Below are 24,491 nucleotides of genomic sequence, written 5' to 3'. Positions count from 1 at the left end.
GTTTTAATGGACACGTTGCTCTACTACGCACCTGTCTTATGAAATGGAAGTGTGAAGGTTTTTTCTATCTAGGAAAAAAACATAAAATGAAATAAAGCCTTGACAAAATCCTCTGTGCAAAAGTCCCTCTGACCTATATTCATCTACAGAGAATCTTTACTCACTGAGGCCACAGGATGTGGTTAAAGGCTTAGCAAACAATGTATCCGGTATTTTTAATGTCTTTTTTTTTGAGCTGCTGTTATCATAGTTGAATTAACCTTAAAAGGTAAAATTTTTTATAATTTTTCAAGAAAATAATTAATTTTCTCAAGCCACGTTTCCATATTGTGGTATAATTAGTTTAGTAAGTTTACGACAGATTAGAAAGATACACATTTACTCAGAACTTCTAATTCAAGACGTGTAACAATTGTAAAGCTAAAATCAAACATTTATTACTAGTTCATACCCAGATTGTATTGATTTAACATCTTTTACACTCACATAAACTTCCTTTGGCAGTTTCAAGAAAACATTAGTGCATATTAGACTTATAAGACACTACGTCTTCGTTATAGTCGCCAAGTCATTCAATCAATCAACAAACACAAAATTAACTTTCTGCAAGTTTTTAATGCATATATATATATATATATCGTGTGTACAAAAAGCCATGACAAATACAACATTTGGTAACAGTCATCTTTCACATGTTCAGTCACAGTAATAATGCTTTGTGGGCACAATGCCAAAGACAAATGTCAATCTGCTCTTCTGAAGGAATAAACCAAGAATATTTTTCAGTCATCGATTGCATATTTAAATGTCTAAACAGAGGTCGTGCATAAGTTTATACATACATGTATAATGAGCATGAATGCATATTCAGTTTTTGCAGATCACAACATACACAGACTGAAGTTTACAGACCAGTTAACAACTGTAGAGTTAATATCAAGTATCTAACAGGACACTGCTGATGGTTTGGCAAATGTATGTGGTCCCTAATCAGTACGAAGGTTCATGGTCAGTCGGATTTAACATGTATACTAAGTTATTGCTGTAATGTTGCCAGGAGTGTCCCCCATGTGAAGTCACATGAATGTAAGGCAAAGAAAAAAAACCTCACTAACAAGAGTACTGCAAGCTGCTGTATTTCAGCAATCTGAAAATAAACTAGCATTCACATTAAAATAAATGATGTAAACACAGATTACGGTCTGTCTTTGATGGAGTGAGCTCCCCTCCCTCACAGAGGGAAACACAGCAGAGCTGTTTCAGGGATAGAGAAAGAATAAAACTGCAACTCTGGACCCCACATCTCATTAAGTCTTAAACTGCTTCAAGTGCAAATGTGGGCCACGGCCTACTGGATAAGTCACAAAGTTTTCAAGTGCAACACAACTTTCAGACCGTACAGAGATGAAACTGTAGGTCTTCACACCCTGAAGCCTTTCTGACCTCATCAGACAAGACTATATGTGTTTGCTGTAAACTGGTGTATGTAGCTGCCAGTTTTTCCAACCACCTTCGCTCTTAAGAGGTCCTCCTCATATCCAGATAAAGGGTAGATGATCATGGCGACAGGAGCCTTAGAGGCGAGTTGTCAACGATGTACTCGCCAATGCCAACAAAGTACATAACCTGTGCAATGCCGAACAGAGGAGCTATGACGAGAGCTCGACAGCCGGCACCCTTCAGGAAGGCAGAGGGTCCCTCCTTCCTCATGATTTTACTGCAGAGAAACAAAGGACAAAGTTTATTTGTACGCCTGCATTAAAGCAGAAATAAAGGGGTAATTATACAACAATGAAAACCTCAATTGTTTTACCTCACACAATCCAGGATTCCATTGTAACTTTCCTCAGTGGACCCTTTGTTCAGTGACTGCAGTCTGGTCTTCACCACTAAGAAAAAGAAGAAAACATTAGAAAAAAATTGCAGAAATATTCCAGTCTTGGAATTTATAATCAGAAAAAAACATCAAGGCTCATATAACTCACCATCACAGGGGTTAACAGCCACAGCAGCAGTTGATCCGGCCACACAGCCTGAGAGGAAAGCCCAATAGAAGGGAGATGCTTCCTCAGGACTCGGTTTGCCGAGGAGGTTCAAGTTTGCAAACAAGGGGAAGTACAGTACAGAAAAAGGAACATCCCTAAAAGAAAAAAATAAATGTTGAATAAGAGTGAAACCTAATACAAACGTAACTTGTCTAACAGGTTGACATGGTTGCTCTTAGGGGGAAAATAAATTTGAGTTTTACCTCATCAGTGTTGCTCCTAGACCTTTGTAGAGCCCATGGATGCCCTGTGTGTGGAGTAGTTCTTTAGCTATCTGAGTGGCTGACACAGCTCGTGGTGCTGAGACCACCGTGCCAGAGATATATGAGCGACTGAGCATGGTGTTGGTGACCACCAGCTTGGTGGGAGACATCATGACTGGTTTTTGCTTCTGGGCCGCTGCGGATAAAGGACAAAAGAAAGAAATAAACACACAAATTCTGGGTTTGTTTTAGGCTTTGTAAAAGCCAAACTGAAAATGTTGAACTTTAACTGCAATTCTTCTCACCAAGTCTGCCTGCATCTTGTAACTGTATCTTGAGCATTTCCATTGGGGTGGTTACAATGACCTGGCACATGCCTGCACCACAACCTGCCAGCATCTCTTTGAACACTGTCAGTCCCTTTCTGTGAACACAAGAGAGAAAAACTCAGTAAAACAAGACAAGCAGTATTTTTTTTTTTTTTAATCTTTAGATGATTTTTATGAGACAATGTGTCGTACCCATTCTTAGCAAGGTGTTGCCTGAAGAAGTCGTTAGCAGCAAGCTTGATTGCCTTCTCTGGGGTGACCAGGGTCAAATTAACAGCAGCACCTGGGGAGAAAAATGAACACAGTTACTTCTTCTGTCACGATAAAGAGCTCTTGTTCAGCACATATTTAAAAAAACAAAACATTTCCACCACTATCATTACAGCATTAAAATGTACAAAAGGCCATAACTATTAATGCATACACAATTTAAAGTAGCTTCAGTTATGATGATGGAGAGGGATTACATCAACAGAAATAAATCAAAACATGACATTGAGAGGGAAAATCAGAAACTAATCAAACTGAGACACAAGACAAGGAAAGAAATAGAAGGATATCCAGAGGGAGATGCAAAGTCTATCAAATACAGTGGGTCAGTTTATGAAAAAAGAGCCCTCTATATGTAGAGAGAACTTGGAGAAAAGGAAGTCTGTGAGTCTACTGAGAGGGTACAAGTCAGAAAGAGAATGATGACATCAGCATACAAGAGAAATAAAAGGATGTTAGTGAATGGACACACAGAAGTATTTGACCAAGTACTGTGTACGTAGACTTTAGGTATTCTTACAGACTGATCTGTGAAAGTGTTGACCTTTAAAAATATGCTTTACATCAACACAGATTCATTTAAGATCAACCCAAGTCCACAAAGACACAATTCAAAGTCTAGAAAATGATATACGACACGTTGACAGGACAGTAAAGAGACAGCCATGAGGTTATGAAGAAGAAGTCAAAATACAGAACAAATAGATGGCAAAACAAAAACGTGTGCCTATAGTTTTAAATAGAGCAATATTGTAAGAACCATTAAATGATTTGCCTCCAGCGTGGCTGCGCCTTATCGGCTAGCCTTCAATATCCCAGGGGGACCCAAGTCTGTAATATGAAAAACACAGATGCAAACAAACAGCTTTCCTCACACAAGCAGAGACCCAGACTAAAGGTCTCAATTTACCTCACATTTCATAACAACCACAAGATTTTACTTTTCCTTTTCTACATTAAATAAAATCTAAATCAAACAAGAAGGGTTTTCTAAGTAATGCATGAATTCTATCAAAACACACCAGAGCTTAAAGCTGCAAAACCACTTGGCATGAAAACAACTATTTCCACTGTATCCCAATCCCATTTATTTTAACCATTTATTACATGTTTAAGTTAATCAAGCAACCCATGCATTCAGAATAAACTGCAGCTGAATCTTTACCAGTATGAACCTAGTTGTAATTATTGTTAAAACCAAAAAAAGATTTTACCCACCCTCAAATTGAACCCATTGCTACTCATTTAGGCTACTGATTAGTAATATAGTCAAATTTGCTTTAGTCTTACCTCTGTACATTCCAAAGTAGCCCTCTGATCGGACTGTCTTCACAAGGCAGTCCATCCTTCAGGAGAAAAAAACGTTAAATAAAGTTAATAAAAAGAAACAATTTCATATTTTCCTGAAGCAAAATTTAAAAAGCCCAAATATCAAATCACAATGACAGTTCAATCATATTAGTTAATTTGCAGCTGCTCTTAGGGAACATCAATGCTGAGTGAGTAAATGGAGCAGTAAATTTCCATCCTTCACATGCATATGAAAGCATCCCACCAGCTCATTTCATAGGAATGTGAGCTATAAATGGTCATCACGGGGATTCACGAAATGCTACACTTCTTCTACACCTGGTCCTGGCGTCATTGTGGGATTAGCAGGAATAGTACTGGATTACAAATGGAGGTAGTAGGCGTAATGCCATAAGATTTGGGAAACTAGAGTGTGATGTCATTACAGACGGAGAAGTACAAATACTTACATGCTCTTGTAGACCTGCTGGCCGTGTCTCTGATTCTGTAACCTGGTCTTGGCCAAGTCAATAGGGAAGACACAGGTTACCCCAACAATGCCAGCTATACCTCCATTAATGAGCTTGGCGGGGAGGCTGAAAGGCAACAACAGAGACGAAAACAATCAATATTGTGAAACTGTTTGAATTGATTGTAAGGCATGAATCTGACAAGTACAAAAAGGATAATTAATTATCTTAAGCTACTTAATTATGAAGGTTTAATTTCTCTGTTTACTTTCATTATGAAAAAACTACATCTTCAGATGATAGGACAAATACATTAATACAGTTCTCTATATGGAGAAAAATGTGAATATAAAAGTGACACTCACCTGATCTGCTGCTGAGACATGATGACTTTAAATCAAGTTTAAATATATGTGCAAAGGTAGAACTGTAGATCCAAGTTTTCTTCAGTCAATGAATAGATTCCTAGAAAGACAAAATTGGATGAGTTTATCACCACTGAACGGACAGGCAGGTTCCCGAGAACTCACAGACTATGTACACAGAGCTTTATCTCATTCAGAGGGGAGGCTTTGACGTGTCTAGGTGCCTCAGGCTCACGAGGTCATGATGCAGGGGCTCTGCTGTAATTTGAGTAGTACTCGCAGTGGGCGGGGTCTAACTCACATACCGGAACACCATATATGGCCACTACCGCCTTTCATACATTCTTGATACTCATCTTTCGTAACCGCTGAAATCTAACGCAATTTTCACGCACTGGCTTGACATAAAACTGACTTCATTATAAGCTTAGTTCAATGCGTTTTAATGGAAAAATGCAAATGCACGTCACTTCTTTCCGAACAAGTGCTGTGTGTGAACAACATTTAAAGCGGTTTAAATAAAGGTTATGCACAGACACCGACCAGCTGAATGACTGTAATAGGTTTTTACACAGTCTCATTTGATTTACGGTTGTGTCTCTTAAGTTTATGAGCAGCTGTTCTCGGTTTTATTTGTACCGGGCGGCTAGGTTAGCAGATAACCACGGGGTTTTATGGGTTTTTTTTGTATCCATTCAGACCAAAAACTGGTACAAAAAGTGAACAAGGTGGCTATCACGAGCTTATTAATGACTTGAAAACACATAACTATACAAAAATCATAATGTAAAATGTTTAACTTACCGAGAGATTGTCTTGTAATTGTTCTTTAAGATTGTTACAAGCCGTCTGTCTGGTATGATCTCACTGGCCTGCCGGAGTCACTTCTGCTATTATACTATCGAGTGGAGAGAGTGGAAATTTCCATTGAGTTTCAAACTGGGGGCGTGGCCTAGACCTTACTACCACTGCCTGAGAACCAATCACCGTCAAGGAAATGTGAACACTCGGAATGATTTGCTGACTCGGACCTTCCCCTTATTTCATTGGACGGTAGACCAATCAATCAAAATGTTCAACCAATCATATACTACCAGGATGAACACGGATGTGTGTTGAGCGAAACCATTGTTTGAGGATTATGTTGTTTTAATTTGTGATTTTAAATTGAAGAATGTCAATAAGGCCGCGTTAATACCTGTTTATTGCTTAACCTAAGGCTAGGATAGTATGCCCTTTAAGTTAAGGTGATTTTGGCCAATTGAAAGTCACTGGGCTAAGTTGATAATGGCATTAGGATCACTCAGTTAAGCTTGTGAGTGTCTAAATGGGATGAAATCATTCTGTATGATTCTAGACTTTTCCATTCACGTGCTGCTAGTGTGCGTCCTAGTGGAAAGTTACTAACTATATACTTAAGTACCATTTTGGGGAACTTCTACTTTGACTGTAGATTTTAATTAGATATATTTAATCCAACAGCAATAGTTGCATGAAAGAAAAAGATGTATCACATGAGGGAGTTTTTGAAAATTAAATATGGGTCATTGCAAAAGATGTACTGGTATTGGCCAACAAGTGACATGTTACATATCCTCTGTCTTGACGTGTTACAACATTGCTTGTTACATGTAAATGCATCTTTCATATGGAGCAATGTATGATATAAAAACATTTTTTTATTAAAGTCAGTGTTCTTGCATTGTCAGTACTTAAGCTGTGGTAATTTAAGAATTATTAAATGCAGAAATTAGTATCATATTTCTTTATTACGTAGGCTATGTTGGTCTTTTGTTCTTGTGGGCCATCATTCAGCTGGAGAAATGTGGATGGGGGAGCTGAGGAATTCAACCCCTCCCTCATTGTCCACCGTTTAAGTATCCTATAAGCAAAGCCCTCACCGCTTTGAACTCACTGCTGTGACTCTGCAACTGTGTGCATAAGAAGCAGGTTTTTTGCTGGAGGAGGCATCCAACTAAATCCCCTTTGATGCATGTAGAGACAAGAAGAGTACTGATGTGACAAGACAAACATGGCATATCTCTTGTCAAAGTGAAGGCAGAAACAAAAGATATCCCAGGAACTCACAGAACAAAATAGCTGCATGATTAAGGGGTGGATACCACATACAAGAGGGCTCTTGTTCGAACTAGTTCTTCTATGTGGTCATTCCATACCAATAGGTTGTGGTCTTTCAATGCAAATACATGACAGGCCGGCTTAATTTTTTTTGCATCAGGGCGTGGTGCATATCATCTACAAGTTATGCAGCCTTTGCATTGGTATCACACTTAAAGATCCACTAGATTATGGTCTTCTCTTGTCTAAATGTTTCTAGTCTATTCAGTGTAACTCACTGTCGACACCTACCATACTTGACCTATTTAGATCTTTATCTCTTGTATTTCAATGACAGTTTACCAAATATGTAGGAATTCAGGATTCAGGTAGGAGTAATAACTCACATTAATTACCCAGGGGTAGGGCAGACAGTCTGTTTTGTAAAATGTTTGAAATCATAAAATAAGCTTTATACTATGCAACAACAATATGTTTATAAGAAGAATGTATCAAATTGTTACTGGAGCAGAATAACAGTATGAATGTGAATGCTTAGTTTGTCTGTTGTTATGATGAAAACACTGCTTCATTTGCAACATCTGTATGAGCCACAATGGAGGGTGACACACTTTCATGCATACTTGATTCCAGAGGATTTATTCAATTACATGTCTGACCTACTTTTATCTGCATCAGATAATAATGTTCTTAAAGATGAAAGCCCAACCCATGCTGCATACATTTTGTACATTGGGGTGACAGATTAATGTCAGTTGATGTGGTTAGCAAATAGAAAACAGCTCACAGCAATAAAAACTCCCCATAAAACGAAAAAATCTATAGCAATATATATATATATAGATAGATCAGGGAAGGAAACAGTACAGCAAAAACTTAACTACAACAATCAAACATCAATCTCTCTAACATTAATATATACATATATATATATATATATGTATATAATATCCAACATTTGTACCAGAATAAGACCCCAGTTGCTGATTAGTTGAGAAGAGATGACACAATTTGTTCCTACATTCATATAACTGTAACAGTGTTAAGTCATTGTCTTTTTTAATAACATTTTAGACTCACGTTTTTGAACGTGAACTCAGAGGAAAATGGCTGCTGCTTGAATTTGGTGAATATACATTTTGTTAAAACAAACACAGTCACAAGGTCTCCAAGGTTCCTGCCTGCTATGGAGCCATGCTTGCAGCTTTGTTTAGCAATAAATAGTCACAGTGGCTCCAGGAGTTAAATGCTAACACATATAAGGTTAGGGTGTTAGCATGCTATGAGTGTCAATTAGTAGTGATCTAATTAAATACAACTGTTGATGTTGTGAGTAGAGGTGGGCAAAAAAATCGATTTATGTAAAAATCTAGATTCTTCTCTTCTAAGATTTAAAATTGATTCATAATTTCCAAAAATCGATTACCGGTATTTGTATTTTTTTTTTTTTTTGGCTAGTCAGCCACTCCCTGCTAAGTGCTGAGGCTAGCTCTTTAACTCAGTAGAATGCCAAAAAGAAAAAGAAATTCAGCCAGTCTCACAGATGACTGGAGTAAATCCTAAAGTATTTACTAATACTTTGAATCATGAATCATGAATCATGAATCATGAATCGTTTTTGGATTGGAAATCGATTCTGAATCGAATTGTGACCCCCAAGAATTGAAATTGAATTGAATCGTGAGACACCCAAAGATTCCCATCCTAGCCCTAATTGTGAGTACCATCAGTCTTGGACAAAACTGGTGATCAAAAAAAAAGGTACAAGGACACATGTGTGGGGACAATGAATATCTGTTACAATATTCATTACAGTCTACCCATTAAACAGTCACATAAAAAAAAGGAATATCACCCTGCTGTCGAAAACACGGGAACCAATCAGAGGACAATGAATGTCATAACTTGCGCCATAGTTGTTGATAAATGGAGGTGTAAACCATACAGTCTAGACTAGACTGGTGCCCGGATTAACCAAATGCCAGACCATCATTGTCCGCCTGTGCGGCTCACATGACAAAACATTTTCTCCCATTTTTCTAGTTGAATAACCACAACACAAACAAAACTGTACAGTTTGTGTGAATGACTGGTCGGTATGTGGACCTCATGGCTGCTTCTCTTGGACTGCTGATGGGAGCAAATTCCCTTTCAGCCCATGCCTTATCCAATAGCGTTTTCAAAACAACAGCACAGGGAATTGGGGCCATGTATTTCAAACTATTGTGCCATATCAGACAGATGACTTTAGAGTCACCTCAGGTCAACTGTTAGCATTATCAATTTAACATAATTAACCCCAAAGTAGTGGGCATAAGGATTAAAACAAGGCCTCAACCATATCAAGTACTGTATTAGCCTTTTTTAACATACACATATAGTCAGCTTTGTAGAGAGTTGGTTAATATGAATTGGTTATCTTTCCCCTATAAAGAAAGCTTGACCAAGTATAAACATGTCTGTCTAATAAAATAATGGAATATTTTCACTTTTGACCAATATTGGTGTACGGACAAGAGGCGCTTACTTAATTTGATAACACGGACAAACACAGCCAAAGCCAACTGACTACAAACACCACGGTTGAAAAAGTAGTGCACCAATGTGTTTGTTGACTGTCTGCAAGGTTAAACAGAGGAGGGTTGTTAAGTTGATAGTGGCGCAGCCTTTTAGAAACCAGTTTTCAAACGCTCTTCCCCCCTTATACAGTCTGCTTGACCTCCTTTAGTTTGTTGCCACCTTTCAAAAACAAACCTCAAGGTGGCTTCAAGGTGACTTATATTGTGATTGCTGTCAGTTACTGTATGAGTGATGCAGGCATAACGTGAGTAATGCAGACGTAGATCAGCTCTGTTTGCTGATAAAGTGGCACCTATGACATCTAACCAATACATTGTTGATCTCCCTTTTGTGCTATCCCTTTAAATCTGATGTCCTGTGGGTCTTTTGTTCACCAGCTTTTTTAATATCTTTTTTTTGTTTTACTCAATTCATAAAAAGATCATAAAAAGTTGACAGCTGCAGAACCCACAAATAAGAACAATAACGATCTGAGCCTTACAGAATAGTCACTGAAAGAAGAAAGCTGAACTAAACAGAAGTGACACTTTATGAAGTAGAGTGATAAGAACAATGTCACACAGATCCACATGATGGATCAGTCATACATTCCCTCACTCGGACAGCCTATTAATAAGCATCAGCTGTCCTCCCAAATTCCCGGGAAATGTGACGGGAAACTAAACATGAACTACTTGTGATGAGACAAAATCACCCTACAGTTATCAAACTGACCATGTGATTTTGGCGTTTGGTAACCCTGCTGTGTGCGTGATCATTATGGGTCAACCCTCCTCCACTAGGATGTCTAAAATTATAAGGCGTGTCAACTCACACGTGCACTCAGATGACTGCTGAGGCAAATATAGTGCCCTGAGATGACATTGTGGGCTGTTATGGCTTTAGTGTTTGTTGTGTTGAAAACAGAGCAGAATGGATTGGCACAGGATGTGATTAAGTGAAGCAAGGCTTAGGCAGAGAGCTATTTAGAGACTTGAGCTTTAATTGAGGTGTATTCAGAGTATCCCTTACAGAGTAAACATAATAAATCCATGAGTCTCACATCTATGAGTTCAGAGGAAGATAATTAATTAAGGTTAACAAAACACACAAAAGGATCAACAGCTGCATTGTAAACTGAGAAGCAGAGCTCCAGTTCAGACAGCTCTGGGGACAAAGGCACAAGGAAACAGGCTGGTACAACAGGCAATAAAACAGAACGTGCTAGGCAACATCACAAGCCCATGGGTCACGTTTCTCTCTTTCAAAACACGTATGAATCATGCAGCTTAAGATGTGTAACTTCAGCAAAGAATGACTCATGAGAAAGTTAAATGTTATCAATCAGAAAGGGGTCAGGTAGTTGCTCTGGCCAGGATACGGGTAAAGACGTCTGACTGGTTTGTTGCACCGAGCTCCAACTGCGCCGGCTCTGTGTGCACAGTCATCCGTTTCAGTCTTGCAGTAATCACACTTGCAGCTGAGAGCCACGGGGTAGGTGAAGACAGGGTTCGTCCTGATGGGACAGCCGGGCAGAGCAGCTGTACGATGTTCAACTGTGTCGTAGGTGCATCCTCTCTGTTTGAGGAAGGGTAGGCTGTGTTGGCCCTTTACGACACTGTCCTGTTTATCACACACACAAACACACATGAATTCAATTATAATACAACTTTATTTCAGTTTCTTGAAAACACAAACGTTTAGAAAGTGTGACTGTTTGGAGCCAAAAATTGAAATGTAATTATGAAAAAAAAAATGGATTTAATGAAATTAATCTCAGCACAAACACAACCGCGACTTGAAATGGATATTCTTAATGTCAGATCTAACATGTAATATTTTAAATTCATATTTTACAAATACATTAAATTAAATAATGTCAGGTAATAATTGAATTTTATGACTACATTTCAAAAGAAATCATCCAAACAATTTTTCCTTTTTCCAATTCAAGTAGTACCCAGAGAGAGCCCACGCATACACGCGGAGAACATGGAAACTCCACTCAGAGAGGCTCCTGTCCGACCGGGATTGGAACCAGGAACTTCCAAACTGTGAGGCAACAGCGCTAACCCACTTCTATAGTGATCAAATGTATTTTTTTTCTATTTGCTTTTTTACTTTCATCTACTTTGTAGAATACCAACAACAACCGCTGATGAGGATTAGCCTTTGAGCACACTCAGCAGCATTATGATGTTGATGAATGTCTCCCCTGTTCAAATAAAGATAGTTTTAATCTTTTTGATTTGTCAGTTTTTCTTATCAACCAAAAGATATGAACGACAATCTGTTACTTCACCACGAAGAACGTTCTTACCCATGATTTGCAGAATCCCATACAGATGGTGGTGTTGATGGCCACACAGAAGTCACACTCTGGTCTCTCCACGTGCAGGGTGAAGTCAGTGGGTATACACATGGGAACAGCTGGGCTGAACAGCAGAAAAAGGAGCCAGCAGGTGAACACTGCAGTCTCCATGTTAGAGGGTGTAGCTTTTTTTCTTTTCTTTTTTTATGATTAACTTGGAACCTGTATGGAAAAGGAAGAGAATGTGAAAACCTGACCACCAGAAAATCCAGATCAGAAGTATAACCTTTATGTTTCTCTCTGCAGGTGGATTTACCTCAACAGCTTGCAGGTCTGATGATTCTGTGAGTCTGAGAATCCCCGCTGAAAAGTATTTATGAGAACTTTTTATAATCATCCTTTATCCATGTTAGCCGTTATCCTCGATCTATGACGAAAAGGAACTGAACTTTAAGTCCATTATGTGAATGACATGAATTAATGATTTCCTTCATGATGAGTATTCATTCAGCAGTCGAAGAAAATGACGCATTGGATTCTATACCAGAAGAAAGCCTTCATATCACCATCTGTCCACTAGATGTCAGAAAATGTATAAAAGATGCAAAGAATGCATTATATTTTAACATGAAGTTTACTTCATTACTCACTCATGGACTGTGATTTATAATGCAACTTATGTTGTCTTTGTGTGATTTTTAATTTACATGTGATGTGATTGTTATGTGATTTATGTACTTTCCGTACAAACGGACATTAAAGTGTTATGTTGTAATTTTCCCCAAAAAAATTATTTCATTTGAATAAAACACTGAGAACAAGAAAAAGCTTGTTTTCCTCTACAAACTATTTCAGATTTGGATAACTAAATGTTGCTTCATGCATTACTGTTAACAAAAATTTACACCAGTCAGCAATGTGCAGAACGGAATTCACAAAAAGTTGCAGTCCAAACATGTGTTCAACACAGGTAGAAAATGTACAGAGCTGGTTTATCTAATCTGCTCAGACCAAACCAAGTACTTCAAATACAGACTGCAGAAACTGACAGTTGCTGTCAGGACATCGCGATCATTCCTCCCAACACTATCAGATTATCAGAGATGTTCTTATCTATGTTTTTGTTTAATGATAGTTGATAATAGTCAAAGTTTCTCTGATAGTCAGTACGGTGCATTTTAATTAGTTGTCATTGTTGAGATTTCCCCCCAAACAAACACAGACTTTATTTGGATTTCCTGCACTGGGTCATAAATTAATGTCTCACACAAAAGTATAGGGGAAACAGATTTCTTCTTTTTCCACTTGGATCACAGTTCTTATTCCTGAAGTCTTTGTCTTATGAAAGTCTTCGTTTAAAGTGCACGGGGCTAACTGGCTGACATGTGCTTTCATTCAGTAGTAGTGAGTAACTCTGTCAGTGAACATTACAATAGAGTGAAAACAGAAACAGAAAAGTGTAAGGGTCAATGTCCATTTAGCAGCTTGTTTCTTTCCCTGGCTCTTACTTAACCTTTACAAACATTAACAGTAATTGCCATTTTTCATTAACTTCCTGAGGTATGATGGATCTGATCGTTCTCATTAAGAGTGACTAAACTGAATTAACTCATTCAATAGTTTACTAATATTAGAATGATTCACACATAAAACTTTATGTACAGTCAAAGGCCCTTGTCAACAGTTAAAACCTCCCTCCTTTGCAATTATGTTGCAGATGTCGGCATGTTTAATTATTTTAAATGACATGCGTCTCCATGCATGACTATAGTGATAATCAAAGATATAGTTCAGCTAAAAAAAGCTTCAGTAATCATTTATGACACATAGAAAAGATATCACAGCAGCTGTAATCATCCAACCCGTCCTGCCTCCTGATATCCCTCACAACTCCAGTAACCACTGATTAGTCCGGAGGTGAACGCTATAAAGAGGTGATGTTGTGTCACTTCAGAATGTCTTGTTTGGCTTTAGATAAACAGCCCAACCTCTACAAAACACAGCATCCTGACCTTTGACAGTCAATGAAATTATGGCTGACTTCAGTGTGTTCTTGATGGATTATTAACTAAAGTGAACTAATCTTTATAGACTCCTGAAAGTATCAGTGGACAAGATTCCTACCGGTTGCAGGAGCTGTCGTTAAAGTATCTCATTGTTCTCCTATCAGGCAGGCATGGAGCGCCTCGGATAGTTGGTTGGAAAAACAGAATAAAAACGGACCCTGAACTCTTTGGATCATCTTGTAGACGGCTTAAAATGAAATGTTGGTAATGGAACATTTATAACTGGACCTGAGAAGAGTTTAAGGATAATTAAGACGGAAGAACGATCGACTTAGCAATAATACATCAAACAGAAGCTCCTCTGCTGAGATAACTATGGTTGGTACAGGTGGTCCAGTGGCCACTTTCTCTGTGTGGGATTATGTCGTGTTTGCTGGAACTATTTTGGGGGCATCTGGCATTGGCCTTTTCCAGGCCATCAGAGGCCGTAAAGAATCCAGCAACGTAGAGTTCTTGCTGGGTGGGAGGCAAATGACAGCTGTGCCTGTTGCCATGTCACTTACTGCTAGCTTCATGTCTGGCATCACAGTTATTGGCACACCTGCCGAGGCTTACCGGTTCGGAACTGCCTTCTGGCTCTTTGGCTTTTCCTATACCATCATGTCTGCCATCACTGCGGAGATCTTTGTCCCGCTTTTCTACAGACTGGGGATCACCAGCGCCTATGAGGTAGGGAAATGTCACAAACTCTTAATTGTTGTATTTTTACCAAGGCTGGATGACAGGTGCAGCGAGAAAAACTTATTATGTAAAAACCAATAAAGCCAGCATACTTTATTGGAAGGCTGCAGATAACATGGCAACTTTTAAATGGACAAAGGTTAATGATTAACAAAGGTTGATAGATTCCAATTGCTTTAAAATAAGTGTTCTAAATGTAAGCGGAAGTAAAAAATTGAAAGAGCTTTAATGATTTGTTCTTGCGACATTGTGTGGAGCAATTCATCAATTTCATGATGTCTTACTGTCGAGTTTTCCTTTTTATTTCTAGTACCTGGAGTTGCGCTTCAGCCGGCCCATTCGAATAATTGGAACATCAATGTACATCGTACAGACGGTAAATAAAACAGGCTTTTAAAACTGAGGAATAATCATTCCTTTTTGTACTTAGATAATGGAAAAAGAAATGTATAAAACCATCCATCATGGAGAAAAAAATCCATCATTAACATGGAAAAAAAATCCTTAATCCTTTTTGACTCCATCTAATCAACTAATGGTCACATCTTCACTCAGGCCCTGTACACCGGTCTGGTCATCTATGCTCCAGCTCTTGCACTGAATCAAAGTAAGTTCATGCGGTTTGTTCTGGATACAGTCATGAAAAATGAACTCTTGTATGATGATCATCTTCCATATGTATGTGTGTTTATTGTGGATTTACAACTTTTTCTTTCCAACAAGCCCTTCTGTAAACAAATCTCTGACAAATAAGTTTAGATAGGGATGTACATCTAAGCCTTCAATGTAACTTTGTCGAGTTACAACACTGCTTCTTGATGATACAGCTTTATCTTTTGTGCATGCCACTTCTTTGTCCTGATAACAGAGTTTATAAACTACTGACTGAGTGGTTAAGAAATACAGCTGTGTATCTGTCTCTCCTGTTCCTCTTAAGACATTTCATTGAAGTTAAAGATAATTTGACTTCAAGTTACTAAACTGTCACATTGCTATGTCTCAACAGGCTTGATACTTGAATCATAATGGATTCTTTTTGTGTTAATCAGTCACAGGACTGGATCTATGGGGAGTGTTGGTGGCTACAGGAGCAGTGTGCATCCTCTACTGCACTTTGGTTTGTACTATGCATGATATGTTGTAGATAATGAATAGTTTGAGATCAAAACAATATACATGATGTATATGATGAGTACAATCGTCAACTGAAATCCTATAGTCCGTAGTTGTGTTTTCATGTTAAACTCAAAAAAATCTGGTTCCTCATAGTATTTATACCAAACTTTGTAATCAATCTATTTAAATTTGTGATGAATAAACCAGTCTCATCTCAGCCTACACTAGCACTTACCGGTAATTCGAAAGACTTTTCCATAGTACTTGGAAGTGATAAGCTGGCTCTACCATGGATTTGGTTTCAGGGCGGTCTGAAAGCAGTAATCTGGACAGACGTGCTGCAGATGGTGATCATGCTGGCGGGGTTTGTGGCTGTTATTGCTAGAGGAGCCGTGCTACAAGGAGGCCTGACGAAGATATGGGAAGACGCGGACCAAGGAGGCCGACTAGAGGCGTTTGAGTAAGTGTACACAAGCAGATTTGTGATGGCAAGTGTCTCAAGGTAGCTGTTTTAAAGTGGGATGGGGCCTAATGAGTCAGGGCAAATAGTTGGCAGCAAGAAAACAAACTTTAATAGTATTCCTCCATTATTTCTCCTCATCATAATTACACAGCTGCCATTTTCCTTTGTCAAGCTCAAGGTGGGAAGCTCGAGTGTTGTTATTGTGCCAGGCTACTCTAAGGTTGTAACTTACAACCTTAGAGCAGCCTAGTCTGATTTCCTTACAACTTGTAAGTCATATAAATGAGGGAAATCAGACCAATCTCATCATTTACATGCTTCCAAATTGATCAGCAACTAATAGGACACTTATTAAAGATAATCTTAATGAACAGTACAATATTTATTTAAAGGTAAAACCACATATTTTGTAACCCATGAGCTACCAAAAGAGAAGGGAAAATGTTTTAACTAACATAACTGTAAGATAGGAATTTAGGCCTTTTTTATCGTAATGAGTAACACTACCAAATACTTATGTTTACTTTTAGCCAGCTTGTAGTTCTCTTAAATATTAGCCAAGCAATGGCTGAATGCCAACATTAGGTGTTGTCTAATGGTAGCTAATGGGTGATCAAATGTGTTGAATTACCTCGAAAATAGCCCAATGTCATGTGGGATGTTCACCACTCATTCTTTAAGTTGATGGTTAATCATAAAGTGGAAAAACAACAACATTTTTGAGATTCCTACATTGTGAAAATCAGTGCCAATACTAACACCAATGTTTAAAATAACATTTTAGTTCATTCCAATATTTTTTCATTAATCTTCTTGGTAATGTTTACCGGTATGTGTGATTTTCAATGAGTCATGTCATTAAATGCATTTCAAATGTTGTTAGCAGCCCCACCTCTCGAAATGTCACTGGCCCATGTCTTGAACAACTGCATGTCCCTGATCTGTCCAACAGAAGGTTTAAAGCAACCCCGTCAACATTTTCTTTCAAATTTGATCAAGAAAGAAAATCTGAGTTTGTCCAACAGGTGACTTCTTTTGCAAAAAAAACCCAAAAACTTATATTTCAATCAGCAGCTAGGTATACTTGCTTGCCAGCAACAATTAGACATCGGCACGTGCCACATTATTTGCTGATGGGGAGATGTTTATTCAACAGGGTGATATCAGCCAATACGGATGTTTAACTGATGAATAGCTGCATCCCTACTGTATTTATATAACTAACTTAGAGCAGAGTGTTAAGATATTATGACAACATTCATGCTGTTATAATGTCATGTGATGTCAGAGGAAAATGGCTTCTGCTGAAAAGTTGATATCTTTTTGCAAGTTTTTATGCCTATAGTGTCCCCGGAAGGACACTTCCCTGGAAAGGTTCTTTGTGTAATAAAACAGATAACTGCCTAACGTCTTAGAGATGACCTCACACTTTACAGAACGTTAAACTGTTGATGCTTTCCCTTTAACATTGTGTACTTTTGCTGACTCTAATCACAGTTTTGACCCAAATCCGCTGAAGCGACATACTTTTTGGACTATTGTAGTCGGTGGCAGCGTCATGTGGGTGTCTATCTACTCAATCAACCAGTCCCAGGTGCAGCGCTACATTTCTTGCAAAACTCTGGGACACGCCAAGATGTGAGATTTTCTGCATAGCAATGCAAACAGTAGTCAATGATCAATGGCTGTGAGATAAGGTTCATGCCCTGACACCTCTTCTTTCACCTCTCAGGTCTTTGTATGTCAACATGGTTGGCTTGTGGGTTACTGTGAGTCTGGCTATGTTTTCTGGACTCACCATGTACTCCATATACAAGAACTGTGACCCACTTACAAACAGTGATATAGGCACCCCTGACCAGGTAACTGCAGCTGCAATTTTCTCTTAACTCGCATCACACAAACATTTCACACCTTCTTATGTAACACTTAATTATAGTAAAGAGTTTTATAATGGTAAATATTTGTGAACCAGCTGCTGCCCTACCTGGTGATGGATATTCTGGCAGACTTCCCTGGAATCCCTGGATTATTTGTGGCAGCTGCATACAGTGGTACTCTGAGGTGAGGCCTGACGGCGGACAAAGTTATGTTTAGTTGATAGGGAAAAGCTCAGGTAGATAAGATGCAATGATAAGGAGATAATGAGCTGGAAATACCTGGTTGTTTCTTCCTTCTGTCCAAGTTGTTGATAAACTGATGATAGAGCCAGTTAATCTTTACATTTACATTTATAGTCATTTTGTTAACACAACTTGCAAGTAGCTACCATCTGCATGCCACCTGACACTAACCTTTGATCTAAAGAGCCATTTAAGTACATGAGCCTTTCTGTGTTTCATTCAAAGTGACTTTAAGCTTACTGTTTCATATTTTTCAGCACAGTGTCTTCCAGCATTAACGCCCTAGTAGCTGTCACTGTTGAAGACTTTATTCTTCCAGTGTGCAAAAACCTCACACAGAGACAGACAACCTGGATGAACATGGGCCTGAGTAAGTTGTGTAAAAAAAGACTTCTACAGTAGCCAAACAGTGAGCAGGTATTAGAAGATAAAAAGGTTAAGAGCCTCTAACTACTGCTGTGAAGAATGCTTTTTCATAAAAGCATTCCTGTAAACCTGATTATTTCTTTCAAGACATCTTGAAAAAACCCCTCAAACACTATAACACGTAGGATCGTTTTCACGACACTTTGATCATGAAGTTAACAACCTAAAAAATGGCTCCTTTAATGGAAAGCTTTTCTGTTTTATTGAACAAGTAATGACAAGATGGAGATGAACAAGTAATGACATGAAGGAGGTAAACAGTGAACATCTCTTTCACAATGCAATTAAATGTAAAGAAAGTGAATTCACTGAGAAGAAAATCACAAGTGGGAACTTGTAGGCAATTTGACATTTTTGGCAAGGATACAGGGTGTGGCCCCTATCTCAGGTTCTGTTACAGAAATTGAACGGCAAACACAGTTATACATTTCCTTAATTTAATATTGACAATAAATGAGTTTGACTCTGTATGCTGTTTGCAAAGAACGTCACAATATCCTTAAAGTTCAGTTCAACAAAGCAAACACTGTAAGAAAGAGGAAACTAAGAGACACTTAACCCTTTGTTTTCTCCACTGTCACATAAATGACAGTAAATGCAAAACTAGTGAGGGTGTTATGTGCTGAGAAGAACTATTTATCAACATAATGTTGCATCTTTAGTCCTACCTAGAGTATAGCATAGTAATAATGATGATATATTTGATTAAATGTACATGAACATGACCCAGGTGAAGGCAGAGCTGGATGAATGGATTAAGCACTACAATTCTTAATGTAGTTATTATGATTCACATGTGTAATTATTATGTAACTAATATCATAATAAGCTGAGGTCATTTTAAATTGAAGTGGTAATATTTGCTATGGGTCTGATGAGGCTGATTAGCTACGATTAAATAACATCCTGCATGCAAAACCTTCTGTCCAAACCATTCTACTTTAGTTTATAGATACGTAATGTTGCTTGAAAGTTGGCAATATGATAAAAAGGTAAAAAAAAGCGTGACATTCAGTCATATCTCATATCATATCTTGTGTGGTTGAAACTTGGCTAATCTGCTGTAAATAACATATGGATCTGCAGTTTCTCTTTCAATGATAATAATGCTCATTTCAACACCTCTCAGGTGTATTTTTCGGTGCCTTGTGTATTGGGATGGCTGGAGTGGCTTCACTGATGGGGAGCATTTTGCAGGTAACACCAATTGCTACTCAACTGCAGCCATGTATTGCTATACAGCACCACCAAGAGGTGAACATTAAGAACTACAAGCCTCCTGGTGATTTTCTATTTTCAGGCAGCTTTGTCCATATTTGGCATGATCAGCGGGCCTCTTCTTGGTCTTTACCTATCAGGAATGCTTTTCCGCACAACAAATTCAGTAGTGAGTATTTCCTGTTAATGGAACATTCAATAGCACCACTGTGACCTCACATAACAAAAATAAATCAAGACAAATGTGAAATATATCCATGGCATTTTTGATCCAAGTTGCATATGATTTACAGGGAGGACTTGTGGGAATGATCATTGGTCTAGTTTTGACTCTATGGGTGGGGATCGGAGGCCAGATTTACCCACCAACCATTGACAAGACAAACCCTCTACCACTCAGCACGATAGGCTGCAACAGCACAATGGGCCAAAACTTCACAACAGCAGCTCCCTGGACCAGCCCAGTGCCAACGCAGCCTGAGTAAGTCATGACATAAACAAAGGTCCACCTGCTGTTACTCAAGCATGTAACTAGATCACAATGAAAAGGGATACTCAATCACCTCTCAAAGTAAACAAAGCAGAAAAAAAGTCTAAAATGTAAGGACCTGTTGTTTTCTTGTTTAATGTAATTCTAAACAGAATCATTATATTTTTTTATAAGATTATTATTTGTGCCTTTTGTATTTATTGTTGAGACAGCTTAAAAGAGTAAAGACATTTTGGAGAGAGAGAGGGGGGGTGGTGGTTAGTTGGATGGAGTAACCTAATGAAGATGTTATTTTGAGCAAAGTATTTAAGAGACCAAAGAATAATATGAGTATTGATACGATCCTTTTTAGTATCAACCCCACTTCAAGTACCGTTATGTCCTTAGACAATCGTACTGGTGTAACAAGTGTAGAAAAACAGGAGGGTGATGAGTAAAAATAATGCATTCCTTTTTGTGTCAGTATCAGACCTGCTCTGGCAGACTCCTGGTACTCTCTGTCCTATGTCTACTTCTCCCTCTTGGGTACACTGACTACAATGGTGTCTGGCCTGCTGGTGAGCATGATCACAGGTGAGACTTTTTTTTACAATGCTGAGGTACACCCGTACCTGCATGGTCTATACTGTGTAGGTGTTTTCGGACCAAACCGTTTTTGGGACTTTGGGTCTTTGGGGACTATCCACTAGGGAGTTCCCTGAGAACTTAACACCATGGGAACTTTCTTCCTGTCTACATTTGCACCGCCCATGGTAACTACTCTAAGGCAGGAGCTAAAAAGTTTCCTCTTAACAGGGTTCTAGGAAATAAAGTAGTTCATAATTCCTGCGATGTAGAATTAATAAAAAAGGAGGAACTATGAAAATGTTCCTGCAGTCCGAAAAAACGCCTCGTGTTAAAATATAATATCAGTCTTTAGAGAAGTGTGTTTTATGTTCAGGTGGATGCAAACAAGAAAATAGGAACCCTGATCTGTTTGTAAAGAAGAGTGACCTGTTCTGCTTCAGCTGGTGTAGTAAATCAGAGGTAAGAGTCACTGACCCTTTTGTTCCATAAAGTACAGACATATGATATTACTCATCAAGCTAAAACATTGAGCTTGAATTTAGTCACCTTACTAATAGTTGTCTTCTTGTTCTCAACCTATTGCAGGAATCAGAAGTCAAAGAAAAGGATCTAAAAGACTTTAACATGGGAGTTGCCAACGTGTCAGTCAAACACGCCGACATGATGACTACAGATGTTGAAAAATCCACCAAACTCTGATGCTGCTACACTCCATAATGATAGACTGTTCTATAATTCACTTCATTTCAGAGACGCTTCAATGTATATACACATAAATAATAAGTAAATATATTTTCTGCTGCTACATTCCAAGAACAAATAATTATTCAACAACTACTGGTATGTGTCCTTATGTTGACAAGACTTACGTTTGAGGTAAAAGGGATTTTAGATGTTTTAGTAAGAAAAGGTACGTGTGGACACATTTTAGTATTATTGAAACTAAACTTTACAACATTCAAACTCAAATTCCATATTCAAGCTGACTAACTAAACTAAAGTTACAGCACAGTTAAAAAAACCTACAGTATGAAAATCTACTGCAACATGTGGTGCCTTTCCGTAGTGCTATAACATTTACGGTGTTGTGTATTCCCCTAAACAATAGAGAAAAAGACATGTAACATAAACACAAGGTTGCCACATATTTTGCTCTGCACTGATTAACTGCTCTGGCATCCTGTTAAGCAGTAACATACCATGATTGCCCATTGTTAAAGTGGCTGCTAGCTCTTTATTCTCTACATGAACATTGTCCTCCTCCACCTTACGCTAATACAAAAAGGGACAGCACACTAGATTAGTTTGTTATTTTACCCTATGTATGATGGCATTACTGTAAGAACTGTAAGAACAATGGACATTTCTTTGAGTATTTGTTTATGACTTGATTATTTTTATATGGAAATTGTGAACTCTTTACCCATATGAAGTAGTCCCAACTACTATCTGTACTACCCGTACCTGTGTTAATAAATGTTTTGTACAAAGTTCAACTGTGTTGGCTGAAAACAAGCTTACACAAGCACGTTTCAAGTTCTCTCAAGAAGACAAGGAACTTCCGTGAGTGTATGACCTTGGTATGTATCTGAGACAGAGTACAGAACATTGATGCAGTCAATAAAAATACATTTACTACGTAGTTAATTCTTTTTGCAACAAGGCTTCTCGTAACCTCAGAATCAGAGCGAGGGAGGGACAGATAAGAGAGGAACTGAGCTTTGGTCTTGTTAATAACAGAGTCCTTTGTCTCTGTGGCAACATACACTAGAGGAAGTTTACAAAGCACTGACCTGCCCACTTTTGCCTGCCAGTATGCCAGCTAACTGATCCTGAAGCTGTGTCAGTATACAGGAAGTGTGTTGTTTACCGTAAAATGGAGGCACTCTCAATAGCAGGAAGGTGAACTAAGATACTGTTTCATTGATAATAACAAAGGTGAGCATGTATTTTTTTCTTTTTAAACTGTCTATTGATATTATTTTCGGCATAAGTTGTTTTCTTCTCCATCAAGGTTTTCTCTAGCTTAGCTTTCTCATGAGAGGGAATTATAAAGTTTCCACTGATCTGACAAAAGATAAGCATTAGCAGGTGTTACTGTATTTTCTAAGTGCTTACACAGCTGTGGTTTAGTGTGCCTGAAGTTATTTCCTGCAGCAACATTGTGAATTAAATATTTGAAAACTCTTAAATTGAACCTACTTTCAAAAGATCATACACTATTTATAATATATAGTGTTTACCTTCTAACAATATCAAGAGCTAAGACTAAAGGCTAGTCACAATATAACTACAGTTAAGCATAATAACACAGATGTTACAGTGTTTTTTAGTCCGTCTTTCTTTTCACAGTAGAGGACCTCAAGGCAATGGATACCACGTTTGCTGTGCTGGCTTGCTGCCTTTTGGCGTTTCATTTTGCGGTGGCTCAAAAAGATAAGGGGAATACGACAGTCACACCTACATTATCAACAACTACCTTAAACCAAAATAAGACAACAATGATGCCAACTACAGCAAACTCTACAACATCACATGCAACTGTTATCTCAAACTTGACTGAGAACACAACTCAGGACAAGGAAGCAGTCACCAAAACTATTGAAGCATCAACTGAGAGCACAAGTCATCCTCAGACTATTCAGTCAACAACCATCACCACCACTCCTCTAACAAGTCATACATCACTGACAACTGGAACACCTGGCACCAACACACCGACTTTTACTGCACTGACAACACCATTACAGCAAACTACAGGAGTTTACGTCACTTCACCTGATACTACAGTTACTAAAGCTAATTCAACTCACTCTGTCAACCCAACCTCAGATTCAAAGTACAGAACCACACATGGTAGGCAACTGGCTTGACATTATTATTTAAGACTTAAAGCCATTATTTTAATGCTTATTATTGTTATGTTTTCTGTATTTCTAGGTTTGGGCTTAAACAAGTCAGAAATAAATATGACTATTCTCTTCAGCATTGTCCTCGGATTGTTTGCTGTGGTACCGGTTGTGTTCTTGTTTTACAAATACAAACACAATATCCAATACTTGCATCAACCTTTAACCAACACTGATGCTACAGGTAAGGAACCCCCTTCATCACACGTTAAACACAAACCATTTTATGAATTACTTGCATTTAAAACAAAAAACCTATTACATTTCCTACAGATGCATATGTGGCAGATGAGGACACACTTGTAATTTCTGGAGGACTTTATGATGGCCATCCAATATACGACAATGTGCCAACACCCCCAGAAGACCAATCTCAGTTCCGTTTGGAGTTCCTTCATTAATGTGAACAGAATTCCAACACTGAGATTTCACCTTTGGTGCTTGACTGGCATGGCGAATACTTAATACAAGACTGAAATGTCCCCCCTTTAAACCCGACGGCCAATTGAAG

General features: G+C 38.3%; 3 protein-coding genes across 4 annotated transcripts; 1 reads left to right on the top strand and 2 right to left on the bottom strand.

The window, feature by feature from the left end:
- Positions 1-595: 595 nt before the first annotated feature.
- slc25a55a (solute carrier family 25 member 55a) lies at positions 596-5,915 on the bottom strand. Its single transcript, XM_061043362.1, has 10 exons — positions 5,777-5,915; positions 4,973-5,072; positions 4,608-4,733; positions 4,138-4,193; positions 2,770-2,860; positions 2,554-2,672; positions 2,249-2,444; positions 1,986-2,140; positions 1,814-1,889; positions 596-1,717 (listed from the first exon to the last, which is right to left on the bottom strand). Exons 2-10 carry the CDS (start codon positions 4,990-4,992, stop codon positions 1,558-1,560), a joined length of 999 nt encoding a protein of 332 aa, XP_060899345.1. The 5' UTR covers positions 4,993-5,072; positions 5,777-5,915; the 3' UTR covers positions 596-1,557.
- A 4,676-nt stretch (positions 5,916-10,591) lies between these two features.
- tshba (thyroid stimulating hormone subunit beta a) lies at positions 10,592-12,149 on the bottom strand. The gene is made up of 2 exons (XM_061043356.1): positions 11,931-12,149; positions 10,592-11,233 (listed from the first exon to the last, which is right to left on the bottom strand). Exons 1-2 carry the CDS (start codon positions 12,090-12,092, stop codon positions 10,955-10,957), a joined length of 441 nt encoding a protein of 146 aa, XP_060899339.1. The 5' UTR covers positions 12,093-12,149; the 3' UTR covers positions 10,592-10,954.
- Positions 12,150-13,905: 1,756 nt separating this feature from the next.
- Positions 13,906-22,567, top strand: slc5a8l (solute carrier family 5 member 8, like). Of its 2 annotated transcripts, XR_009673877.1 has the most exons (16): positions 13,906-14,656; positions 14,979-15,044; positions 15,224-15,275; positions 15,718-15,785; positions 16,090-16,244; positions 17,745-17,885; positions 17,980-18,109; positions 18,223-18,311; positions 18,628-18,740; positions 19,926-19,993; positions 20,097-20,183; positions 20,308-20,495; positions 20,968-21,077; positions 21,445-21,530; positions 21,657-21,917; positions 21,948-22,567. XR_009673877.1 is itself a non-coding variant. In XM_061043359.1 (15 exons), the coding sequence occupies exons 1-15, from the start codon at positions 14,303-14,305 to the stop codon at positions 21,768-21,770; spliced, it is 1,821 nt and encodes a 606-aa protein (XP_060899342.1). In that variant the 5' UTR covers positions 13,906-14,302; the 3' UTR covers positions 21,771-22,567. The 2 variants fall into 2 exon arrangements, 1 of the variants encoding a protein (XP_060899342.1); XM_061043359.1 differs by having other exon boundaries at positions 21,657-22,567.
- Positions 22,568-24,491: the final 1,924 nt, after the last annotated feature.

This window comes from Labrus mixtus, chromosome 7 (genome assembly GCF_963584025.1).
Source record: "Labrus mixtus chromosome 7, fLabMix1.1, whole genome shotgun sequence".
Taxonomy (NCBI): domain Eukaryota; kingdom Metazoa; phylum Chordata; class Actinopteri; order Labriformes; family Labridae; genus Labrus; species Labrus mixtus.
Note: the sequence above shows the minus strand (reverse complement) of the source record. Positions and strands in the feature narration are given on the sequence as shown.